Raw genomic sequence first — 13,049 nt, forward strand, 5'->3', positions numbered from 1 at the left:
TACAAGTCTTCACGTTTCTATTCCAGGAAAAATTTAAAATAACTTCTCAGTGCAAACCTGGAAACGACCTATTGAGACAATGAGATGGCTATTTCTGTTCCCTTTTTATCTCCCTATGTCTCATATCTGCATTGCATGCTGAAGGTGCAAAGTTCAGTCCCCAACATCTTATATTGGGACTGGTGAGGTTGCAGAAAGGAGGAGATTCCTTGCATTAGGGTTTTCTTTTTGAGGATGCCAGTTCCTCTCTCTTGTGCATGGCTATCGCCAGTTTAGCTACAAAATGGCAGACTTTCCCCTGAAGTTTAAATATGGAATATAAAATGTATATACCACCAATACTCTGCATGGTGCTCTACATAGTACAAGAAGACACATCCTGGCCCAGAGAAGCTTGCAATCTAAAATTTAAAACAGGTGAAAACATAGCAGAGGATGGATACCAATAACAAGATCCTACGGTCTTTCCAAGCCTCAGTGCAGGCCTCGGTGCTGCATTTCATAGCACAAAATTGAAATAGCTTTAAAATCACTCTGATGAGAGATGCTCAGCTTGTTAAACTGAATGGATGGTTGGTATTGAAGAATAAAATGTAGTTTATGCAGTTTGCTCACAAAAAAAATATTATTTTTAGTGATGGATGAGATGACTTGCCTTCTGCTAGATTCAGAATTGGACTTGGGGGCAGGGTGTTTTCTCAAAAAACTATAAATAGACAGATTCCCTTTAGCCAAATATCAAATTTTGAAACCCTTCCCCTTTTCTGATAATGTTGCCAGGTGCATGAAGGAATCAAAACACCCATCTATTGCCTCCTATATGTTTCCCCAATTCCCAGTGAACTCTTAAATCAGAATTGGGGGACCCGTGAGCCCCCAGATTGTTGCTGGATTCCCACTCATATCAACCCTTAGCCAACTTGGGCACTGGTCAGGGATGATGAGAGATATAGTCCAGCAAATTCTGGAGGGCCATAGGTCCTCCTTCCCTGCCCAAACCCTTTCCTAATACCTTTTCCTTATACAGTTACCTGAGGGTGGTAGATCAACAGTGGCCAAGGGCAGTAAAAAAAGTATCTCTGGATGCCTTCATGCAAGGCTTCTTTAATTCATTTACACCTAGAAAGCTGCAAACGGGAGTGTGCCCATGGCACTACTAGATAATAATAATGGTTACAAAATAATTTTACAGGGTGCCTGGATCTGCACCATGCAACCTTGCCATCATGACTACTGCCCCACTCCACCATCAGATGAGTTGGGGGCTGAGGGAATGGGGTGGCAGGACAAGGAGGGAAGGCTGGCTAGCTTGAGGTGGTTGAGGAGACTTAAGCTAAGCACACACTATAGGTTTAAAGTACATGAATTCCCCAAAGATACCTGGGAATGATACTTCACCCTGCACAATGCCAAGCTCCCAGCATGCTTAACAGTTCCCAGGATTCTTGGTTGGGGGAGGGAGTTGTGTGATTTATATGTATGGCGTATAAACAGCCATTTTGAATCCCAATATGAAACGGGTCCAGACTGAGAAGAAGGGGAACTCTATTTATGTGTAGGTTGCAAGGGTCAGTAAAATACAATTAAATCCAAATCATTAAAACAATTTAAAAATGTGCCAAAATAAACCCCAATACAGCAGGAGAGTACTGCCAGAATAGGAGTGATACATTAAGTCAATATCCCTGAAAAGTCTGTTTGAGTAAGCATGCCAGTTGCACTTCAGGCTGAGCACCTCAACTATGTGATCCCTGCTTTTTGCCCTTTTGTTTTGTGGCACAGAAGAAATTCACCACAATAATAATTTCTCCAATTCATGGGTGGTGTGAGCATGTGGATTCATACACCCATATTGGAAGGAAATTTGTTGTTTTTTCATGCAGCATAATTTATGGCCGGAGCAGGAGTGGGTGTTTTTTGAAAATTTTCTTCCCTTCAAAATGCTCTCTGCACCCAAATCCCATTTGTACAATAGAAAAAAAGACTTCAGCCAGCTAAGTTGACCTGTAATTGTCTTTGGTATGTGGCAAAATAGCAATCTATTAACTTAACAGGGTGTGGATTGCACCCATAAAGGCCAAGTTTGACTGAGAACATTTTTTTTTGCAGAGTTCTCATATGTAATAATATATACAGTACTTTATGCTTATAGTTTGTCTTCTGTTTTGTTTTCATTCTAGTCAGCCCTTTTATTCTGTAGTTTGTTGTACAATGCAGGATTTAATGATTAATTTTTACTTATTCTCTCTGTGCTCACTTCGGTGCCATATTTTTTTGTAGTAAGGTCGTTAAGCATTATGGGTTTTTGAAAAGAAGTTGCAAAAAAATTATTACTGCAGTCAATAGGCTTTCCTTAAATGTATAGTATCACCACAGAAAACAAACTTTCATCCTCACTCTGGAAAAACATAGTGGAATGGAACTTCCCAATATAACACTTTCTGCGTATTCTGAGGGATTCTACTGCATGCATGTAAACCTAGTAGGATTAGGAGGTTTTGGCTTTCCCCTCCAAAGTTTAAAATTACGGTGTCGGGGTTGGTGATAGTCAGACCCAATGGCTGCACTGCTCAACTCCTGTACCAGTTGGAAATGAGCACAGCTGAGTTGGAGGTGGAATCAGGTACTGATGAGTGAAGCTGATGGATACCTAAGCTTCTTCAGCATATAGTGAGGCAGACAGGCTGAGAGAAAAAGTCAGCAGCAGCAGCAGTGATTGTTCCAGAGGGAGGCTTCACCTTTCTCTTTGCCTCAATGTCACCAGCAATGGCAGAGGGCCTTCTCAGTAGTCATGCCTGCCCTGTGGAACTCCCTCCCATCAGAAGTCAAGGAAATAAACAACCAGCTGATCTTTAGAAGACATCTGAAGGCAGCTCTGTAAAGGAAGTTTTTAATGTTTGATGGTTTAATTGGTTGGGATTATTGACTGGGGGAACCGATTCAGATAGGCAGGAAAATATATAAAATATATTTTATATTTTATATTATATAAAATATAAAATAATGGCAGCATGTGAGGCAGTAGGGAGGGATTGAATAGTTGGGCAAAGCTTGGAGTGAGGAAACCACATAGCTTTGATAAAGTGCTTTGAGGTGGTGGGGCAACTTAACTTAGTTAATATTCCCTGGCTTTTGGCAGGGGTCCTAATAGTTAGAAAAGTTCCAGGCTTCCTTGCTAAGGGAATAAGGCATTCACCAGCTTTCCCCTGGAGTAAAGACAGGAGATTTGGGACTCTGAAGGAACCCTGTAGGGCTGGTGCCACTGCTGCCCTGCTCCCCCAATCAATGCCCAGCCCAAAAAGAGTGCCAGGCAGGATTCAGGCAGTGCTCTAGGAGCACAGAGTTCTGAAGTTGAAAGGAACAGGAGGTGGTACAGCCTTGTTGCCAGCAGCAAAGCTCAGCCTTTTCTGGTAATCTCCTACTGTGACAACAGTGGGGCAAGCTCAGATCTACCTGGGTCTTCTGCAGTGGAGTGTTGGGAGTCAGAAAAAGCAGTGCCACATCTTTGAGCCCAGCAGGTGGGGCAGTGGCTCTGCAGGTTCATCTTGTGGCAGTTCATCTGGACCTGGGTCTGCGTTCTCTTCAGCTTCAGACTCCTGGTCCCTGAGACCTACTAGATTTCTTTTTGGAATTGTTTTCTAACTAGGTTGTGGGTTTGGGCCGGGGACTTGGCACTTGATTTTAAAAAGATAGTCCAAACCTTTCCCTCCATTTTTTTCATGGTGTATCCCCCTCCCCACTGCATTGCTGGAAGGAAAAAACCATTGAAGCCACATCCCATAAACCCTGTATTTCACATCTTGACTTATTTGACTCATAGCCAATTATACCTGTACTTAAGTTTTAAAGTAAGTTTTTGTTATTCTGTGGAACACCAAAATGGAATTTAAAATAACTTAAAATTTAGCTTAATGTTGTAAATGGGCCTTGTCATTATCACTTCACTACTGTTAAATGAACATATCAAATTATGTTTTTCTACAGAGAGAAAAACGAAGCTAAAGAGTAAGAGATGAGAGAGAAGGAATGGGGATGATGCATAGAGAGTTTTTGCATGCAGAATTTATGACAGGAATTCCTTGTTCCCATCACAAACACCTATTGTGATTAAAACTAAGTGGTTCAGCCTTCTTTCTTTTTGTCTGTCACCACATCAATGTTCATTTCTTACATTTTTGCTGCTGAGTCTTCATTTGAAAAATTGTAGAGCCGAGTGATATTCCATTAACCTCTTCTTAAAGCCATTCAAAATGGTAACAGTTGAAAAACAAAAACCTTACCTGTAGATTGGCAAAGGATGTCCTTTAGCTGTACAGTTCAAAATTACTTCTGGATCTTCAGAACTCACTGAGTAAATGACATCAAATGGCTCTTGAATAAAAATAGGTCCATGTGAAGTTTCTTCATCTGTGAGATGAAACAACAATTGAAAATTAATATTTTTTTTCCAGTTAAAGCGCAACTAATGTGGATTCTGTGTTACACCCTTGAGTTCCATTGGCCACTTTTTACCAAGGAAATACTTTCTGCAGAAATATAACATATAATATATATAATTTATTATTTGTACCCCGCCCATCTGGCTGGGTTTCCCCAGCCACTCTGGGCGGCTTCCATAGAAACCAAAAATACACTAAAATATCACACGTAAAAAACTTCCCTGAACAGGGCTGCCTTAAGGTGTCTTCTGAATGTCAGGTAGTTGTTTATCGCTTTGACATCTGATAGGAGGGCGTTCCACAGGGCAGGCGCCACTACCGAACCAGGGCAACCGCCAAAAGGCTCTCGGCCCTGAACCTCATTGCTTTTGATGCACACATTGGGGTGGGACAAAAAGAAATGACTCTTCAACAGCATACAAGCAATTGCCTCATTTTATCATCACAACAGCCCTGTGAGATGTTAGGTTGAAAGATCAAGTACAAGTTGTTTTATGACAGTCAATGACCAATATCAAGATAAACACCCCCCCCCCCAAGCTTCTAAATTCAATGACTGCACTTTTCTGGTTGAAAGACTAGCTTCAACACCATGGATTTGGTGAGGTGCACAGCTGAGAAAGCATTTGAATTTTCCCACACTCTGTTCCCTAGACCAGGGGTAGGAAAGCATAAGCTGGTTTTATTGTGACCCTCCAAACCACTCTGTTTGGCCCTTAGAGTTTTTTCCCATGTCACACAGCTCTACTGACCCTGCATTGCACCCTCCTTGAGTTTTTGCCTGGCTGAAATGTCCTTGAGTACTCATAATGCTTTTTCCTTCCCTGGATGAAACATAGGAGTAAAACTTGTATTAATTGCTCCACCCACTTTTCCTCTGAACCTACCCACCACTGCTATGTGACCCCTGGAAAGTTGCCCAAAAGGGAATGTGGCCTTCTGGATGAAAAAAAAATCTCTACCCATGGGACGTGGGTGGTGCTGTGGTCTTAACCACAGAGCCTAGGGCTTGCTGATCAGAAAGTCAGCGGTTCAAATCCCTGCGACGGGGTGAGCTCCCATTGCTCGGTCCTTGCTTATGCCAACCTAGCAGTTCGAAAGCACGTCAAAGTGCAAGTAGATAAATAGGTACCGGTCCGGTGCGAAGGTAAACGGTGTTTCCGTGTGCTGCTCTGGTTTGCCAGAAGTGGCTTAGTCATGCTGGCCACATGACCCAGAAGCTGTATGCTGGCTCCCTCGGCCAGTAAAGCAAGATGAGCGCCACAACCCCAGAGTCATCCCCTTTACTTTTACCTTTACCCATGCTCTAGTGTCTTTCAATATGCTACAAAAAAAACATGAATAGGTTGGTATGCTTGGGGCAGGATGGGGATAGATTTTCATCTCCTATATGGATAGTATGAGAAATCTGTGCCCCCCGCCCACCCCCATTATTGGACCTCAGCTGCCATCAGCCCCAGCCAGCATGATCAATGATTGGCAAGATGGTCCAACATTATCTGGAGAGCCAAAAGTGCCCAATCCCTGCTGTATGGACAGGTTTTCTTTATAGCTGAGCAGAAGTCCAGGCAGGCAGGCAGGCAGGCAAGCAAGCAAGCAGTGTAAGTCTGAACACGATTCAAATATCCAACAATCATCTGCCCTTAATACCACATCACCTCCCTGCTTTCATAACCAAGGTTTTATAAATATATGGCACTCAATGCCCTTTATTTCAAAATCTCACATGGGGAAATTGCCTCCAGCCTATCCTAGATAGTCTGCTGGCAATTTCCTCTTCCCACACAGCAGCAAACATTTCATGTCTGATTGATAATAACACCTCATTTCTTGAAGATTTGTGGGGCTTATTTACATAATGAAGGTGAGGAAAGGCCCTTGTTTGTATCCCTGCTTCATACAGATGGCTCTTACCTCCACCTTGCCCGTATCTTGCTTGAGCAGAAAGATCCTTGAGCATGTCCTGGAAAGCAAGGCAAGGGGCTTGCTCTGTCAAAATGAGATTGATAGAACCAGCCAATCAGGCAATTATGCCAGCGTAGATTGTCATGACCTTAAAATCCCATGTTAGCAAGCATCCAATTTTGTTTCCTGAATGCATATTTTGAATTCTGTAATCCACACTATAATTTAAAATGTTCAAAAACCAAGCAACCTGTTGTTGTTTTTTCCCTGGGTTTTTCACAAATCCTGTGTCAAATTTCATGGAATTTGCAACTTAACTCTCTCTATATTTACTTTAAACTTACTAATTACATAGGACTTATTCCTACACTCTGACCGTAGGCACATAGCTGTAGATCTGAAAGGGGCTTTGGAAGCCATGGCGTTCCACCGTTGCTCAATGAATAATCCACAGAGCAGGTTGCAGCATCCCTGAGATATACCAATCCAGCCTCTCCTTAAATACCACTAGCGAAGGAAAGCCTACCACATACTGAGGCAGTCAGTTCCACTGCTGAAATGCTTCTCCTAAAGTTTAGTCAAAATCTAATTTCTTGCAATTGTGTTTACTGTATGCTTATTCAGGAATAAATTCAATTGGGTCTTTAGAATTTGTAAATATGTGAGCACAGCGTTCCTCATCTCTCAAAGTTTTTTCCCCTACTGTACTAAGAACCACATTCTGCATCCCCATTTGCCCCATGGGAAGACTTGTAGCAGTAACTAGGACTTGACACTTAATCTTGTCCACCTTTGGCTTCTCCCAGTTTCTCATTTTTTTCCTTTCTTAAGTTCAGTTCTCCACATTTCTGTATCACTTTGCAAAGAGAAGCGTGCATGAAAATGAATCAGCCTTTTTGTGTCAATTTCTCCTTATACACTTTTTGTATGCAAGTTTGCCTAAAATACACATTTTTGCAAAGCACATTTCGCCTAATATTTATATTTTCTCTAATATATGACATTTCCCACTAATATATTCATTTTACACACACTTTGACCCAGTATTTGCATTTTTGAACATATTACGTGACTAGAGAACAGCACTGCAAAATCTGGAGGAGTGTGAATTTCAAAAGATGCCCGTGTTTCAGTTCACATATTATTCTGGAAATTGTAAATTAGGTAAATTCATCTTGATATGTGAACTGTTATTGCTCTGCAAAAATGGGGAAGGAAGAGAGAGAGAGAGTCCTCTGCTTTCACAACCACATTACAGAAAGCAGATGTTGAAACACCTGTAGTTCATAATTTTGAAACAGGTATGGGTTGAGGAAATTAATGGGTATGACCAAAGGAGTAATCCTAAGTATGGGAGGAGGGCTTCAGTTATGCCAATGTAAAGGACACCAGATCCAAACTCCATGGAGGAGCAGGGCTACTTTGGGCTGAGCTGGTCTACGTCTGGCAGAGGGCTTTTATGCTGGTTGAGCCCCACAGATCTGCTCCATCCTAATGGCATTGTGCCTTAGTCCCCCACTGTACTTAGCAAGCTCATTATTGGAGGCTTGAGTGCTCCATTTCCAAATACGGTGGCAATTCTTTTTTTTAAAAAAAACATTACTTATATCAGTGACAGATCGTTCAACGCACTTAAAAAAGCTAAAAATTACTTATGTTCTACTATATCTCTAGAGCATTTAATGAGTTCAGAAATTTTAGTGACTAAAAGTTCCACATTGCAGGATGTAGATTATGAAAAGTTAATTTACCTTTTTATATATTTTTTTGCAACGGAAGTGTCAAAGAAAATATGTGTGAATTTTATGAATGTTTTATGAAAATCTTTGAATTTCCATTCCTTTTGTTCCTTCAAAGAGAGTTTACTTTCAGTTGGAGGTGTTTTCATTTTTACTTCTACATACACATAAATCATTAATTAGAAATGAAAAAGTACATTTTAATAATACAATAGTTAAAAAAATATAACCCATGTTAATAGCGAACTCATTCTTATGCATTTAGTTTGGTCATATTTTCAGAAAGTCACATTTATGTAGGTGAATGATTATGCCCCTCCTCAAGCCATAAAGTTGCCAATGTTGTCTTTTTTATACTACATTTCTTATCCTTGTTAAATTTAGCAATCATTTGGTGTACCTAAGCCCATGTGTATAAATCTTGCTACTACAGAACAGAATACTTCTGAACTCATTTATCTAGTTGCCCTCTGTAGCAACTGATTATTTAACAATGTCCACAATCCACAGAACTACTGCATTATCTTCTTAAAGAAGAAGCCAGTTAAGAACAAATACTTCATTAACTATTGAAGTATTGAACTGGGGAGAGGGAGCAGGGAACACAATAACTTACTATCTTAGACCTGGATCTGCCTTGCTGTGAGCTACCTCAACTACAGGTATGTGCCTTTTCAAGCAGGAAGTGGGTGACTGTCACTTTGTGTGAGACCAGCTCGATGGTCCAGCAATTACTTCAAATATATCCAAGGACAACAGAAGTTTTCTTAGGTGTCTTCAACAGGATTGCCTTTCTCAAACTGGACAAGAGACATAACGCCCTGTGACAAACTACTTTGGATTCTCTGCCCCATAGTTTTAAAAGTGGTTTGTCGTGTAGTATAAGAAACTAACACTTAAGAAGCGTAATGCTAATGCACTAGTGGGTGTACACTGCTAGCGTTCTGGGATTGTGAGATATGATTAATATACTTTATGGATGATATGGTGGAAGCAATGTTGCCTATGGCCATCTTTAGTTGTCTTCTTGTATGCAGCCAACATGACAGTCAGGAGCAACTTCACCAGCTGACATTGATGTGTCCCAGTGGCCCCACCAAGTAACTGGAAGGGTTGGAAGGGGCAAACTCAGAAACTCTTTCAGAGCAGGCATAGGCAAACACCAGCTGTTTTGGGACTACAGCTCCCACCATCCCTAGCTAACAGGACCAGTGGTCAGGGATGATGGGAGCTGTAGTCCCAAAACAGCTGGAGGGCAGAGTTTGCCTATGCCTGTTTTAGAGCTTCTTTCCAATGCACAGGAGTCTGTGGGTCAATTGGGCATGGCAATGTTGGGCCAGGCTCTTACTCTTGAGCATAGCAATGCTCCCCCTTCCATGCATTTGGTGGATTTATTTTTTATTTACTTCATATAATTTATGCCTCATTTCATGGTAAGAAACATCAAGGCGGTTTATAAAAAGATAACACTATAAAACCAGGGGAAATTACAATTCATTAAAACATACAAGAAGTTTAATGTTAAAGCAGATTAAAATTCACATCATGTGTGGGGTGTAGCTCAATAGTAGAGTATCTGCTCTCCCAGCAAAAAGTCCCAGGTTTAACCCTGAGCATCTTTAGGTAGGGCTGAGAACGTCACCTGCCTGAAACCATAGAAAGACCCTGTCAGTCAGTGTAGACAATACTAAGCTAGATGGAACAGTGGTGGACTTTCATGTCTCAAATTTCAGTGGGGCCCTGTGTGACATCATAATCTGCACCCCACACCTTCCATTAGTGACCGCACCTGCTCTAGCCACCTCACCTGCCGCGCTCCCCTAGTCTGGATGGACCAATGGTCTGATTTGGTATGAGTCATGTTCCAAACAGGGCATTAGGTATGTTCTAATGAGAGCATTAGGGACACAGGTGGCGCTGTGGGTTAGACCACAGAGCCTAGGGCTTGCCGATCAGAAGGTCAGCGGTTCGAATCCCTGCGACGGGGTGAGCTCCTGTGGCTCGGTCCCAGCTCCTGCCAACCTAGCAGTTCGAAAGCACGTTAAAGTGCAAGTAGATAAATAGGTACCGTTCCGGTGGGAAGGTAAACGGCGTTTCTGTGCGCTGCTCTGGTTCGCCAGAAGTGGCTTAGTCATGCTGGCCACATGACCCAGAAGCTGTACACCGGCTCCCTCGGCCAATAAAGCGAGATGAGCACCGCAACCCCAGAGTCGGTCACAACTGGACCTAATGGTCAGGGGTAACTTTACCTTTAATGACAGCATTAAGTTATATTCAGATTTGTGACGACAGATTTCTGTTAGATAATGCCAGAGAACCCATTTCCTTTGCTAACATCTTCTTTTAAATGTAGACATCTGCCCATGAACAAACTCTAGATATTCTAACTAGCTTTGTTTCTGAGAAGAGAAGCATTTAACAAAATGCAGCGGGAGACTCATAAAATGTCTGAGTGGCACTTGGCTGAGTAGCCTTAAGGAATATCATTGTGAACGATAACATGCATTAGCTGTTTGGCTAGAATCATCTTAGTTTGACCTGGGGCTTACACTAATATTGGAAACTAGAAGGTGGGATGATGCCTGACAATCGTATTTTCCCTCATAATCTCAGAGGATATTGGAAGGATTCTGACTAGGCACATGAGAGGAAGGTCTACATCCAGAAGGGCAATAATTGTTGCAGGGCAAGGGTGGGGAGATTATGAAGAGAATATCAAAACGTATATACGTTTGTTATACTCATAAAATAAAGAAAAACCTATCTAAGGGGGGAAAAGGAGAGCTGCCACCATGTAGTATGTCAGATCAGTAACAGGCTGAGATGAACTAGCGGCTGTAAAGTTAAAGCATTAAACTTGTCTGAACAGGATGGCATGTTGTAAGTGACATAACAGGCCATAAAATGTAGTAAATCATATATATTTTTAACTGCTGTCTATTTCCATAAAGCCTCTTTCAGCCCACCAAACTCAGAAAGCTTTCGTTAACTGGAATGAGAACCCCCAAGCATTTTCTGATTTATCTTTAACTAATGGGCATGAATTAGGTCTACACTGAATCAATTTAGGTTGCCACCTTGATTCTGGAAATTGATTTGTAGGCCTTTAACAAATGTGTAACCACCTGAAATACTTTTCTTCCCTCCCTCTGTCGCCCAAGAGCAGGATAAGCCCTAGTCTGAAGCTGCCTGGTTTTCCCTTCGGGTCTTCATCTGCTGTACTCCAATCCAGGGAGATGCAGAAAATCACACTTAACATTCATATCAGCTCACCAGAGGTCTAAACACAGACTACTACAATAATTCAATCCTGTAACAAAACAGCCATAGTGTGCTCCCTGCCTTCTAATTGTGTGTGTGTGTGTGTGCATGTGTTTTTCAGCAAAGTAGACAGGCCACATGCATCACCAAAAATAAAAATGCATATACTAATTTATATATATAGGTGCATATTTAGAAATAATTGCTATAATTTAATACTATAGTTAATAGAAAACACTATAGAATGGAACACTCAACCACACCTCCTGTCTGTAACAATACAGTGGAGTATATTGCCTCCTTCTGGCAAATTGTGCAGCCATGCTGGTGCCAAATGTATTGCTCTGCTTTCTTTTGGACTACATCAGCGTGGCTAAGATGGGGGTATTGTCATCTGGGCAACCCAAGACCTCCCATACACACTGGCCAGGTTTGTACCCTGAAGAGGTCACAGCCACAGCAGGCGCTGTGATTCTCCAGAAGTTTGACTTCACGTCCAGAGGTGAATTACATTGTCTCTCGAGACAGACAGATGCCAACAACAACAATATTGTGGGGGCAGGATGGGACAAGGGGGGGCACGGCCTGGTCCCTAAGCTGTGGATTCACCCCTCCCCCCTTTTCCTTTTGGAAAATTGCCTTTTTAATTTGTGAAATGAGAGACAATGACAACCTCCATTTAAAGAATGACAACTTGCTTTAAGAACAGGCACGGCTTAAGTACAGGACCTCTTAAAAGTTCGGTGAATAAGGCAGAGCAAGTACCCAACAGAAGCCTCATCATTTGGAAAAGCCTTCAAAAGTCTGCTCACTCATGACTTTCTCTGATGATTTTTCATTATCACAATCACCCAATAATTACTTAAGTGGTCCTGGAAATACAGCAACAGCCTGTATAGTATACTCAGACACATACACAAACAACAGCTGCCAGCACAGCCTCCATAATGTTCCTGGACTTTTAATGGACAAATTTGGAAACCTGATGGGCGTCAAACAGCGTATAAAATATAGGAGCATATGGACAAAAGAGGACATCTGCCCATTCTTCAACAGTGGTAGACTCCAAATTAGCAGTAGCTTAAACTATCGTAATTGCACTTCAGACAAACCATGTTTCCTTGTCATCAAAGAAGAGTTTCTTCTCAGCTTCCTTAGGGTATAATATAGAATGGGTTGTGCAAATGAAACATTTATTTTAAAGAACACGTTGGGTTTATTTTTTAAGAAGAAAGCAAAGCAAAGCAAAACACCTGCGTGGAAACTAGAGCTAAGCTGAAAGACTCCCTCCCGCCGAGTCCCACCTCTCTTTGACAAGCCAGAAAAAGAACTTTCTCTGAGCATTCTCACTGTTGTTTTTTTAAGAAGCAGCTGTCATTTTCCCTACACAGTGCCCTGGAGTGATGCCAGGTCTGGGACATTGTGGAGGATGCGAAACAGTTACCAAGCTGCCAACACTGTCGGTGCTACTGCTGGTTAGAGTGGCAGCGGGGAGAAACCTCAGGAAAAAAGAAAGAAGCTGTGCAATTGCCACTGCTAAGGGTAGGTCTCACCCCTGAGAAACTGAAAGAGCTTCTCCCCCTTTCCTGCAAGAAGAGAAATCTGCCCACAGATAGGGTAGAGAATTTGTTTGTTATATGAAACCGTCTTAAACCAATATAAAGATTAACAGAGTGAGGCTAGCATATGGAAAATCACATTTTGT

The 13,049-nt window shown here is 41.8% G+C and overlaps 1 protein-coding gene across 6 annotated transcripts in view; it reads right to left on the bottom strand.

Annotated features, from left to right (window-relative positions):
- The window catches only part of CNTN6 (contactin 6), a 196,966-nt gene that overhangs the window by 120,993 nt on the left and 62,924 nt on the right, over positions 1-13,049 (bottom strand). For all 6 annotated transcript variants that reach the window (XR_014165831.1, XM_081901481.1, XM_081901480.1 and 3 more), the window contains exon 3: positions 4,281-4,407. Coding sequence is in view for 5 of the 6 variants with exons in the window: in XM_081901481.1 (XP_081757607.1) it covers positions 4,281-4,407 (127 nt within the window). In the remaining variant the exon portion in view is untranslated. The remainder of the gene's footprint in view (positions 1-4,280; positions 4,408-13,049) is intronic.

The sequence above is a fragment of the Podarcis melisellensis genome (genome assembly GCF_964234715.1).
Source record: "Podarcis melisellensis genome assembly, chromosome: 2".
NCBI classification, from domain to species: domain Eukaryota; kingdom Metazoa; phylum Chordata; class Lepidosauria; order Squamata; family Lacertidae; genus Podarcis; species Podarcis melisellensis.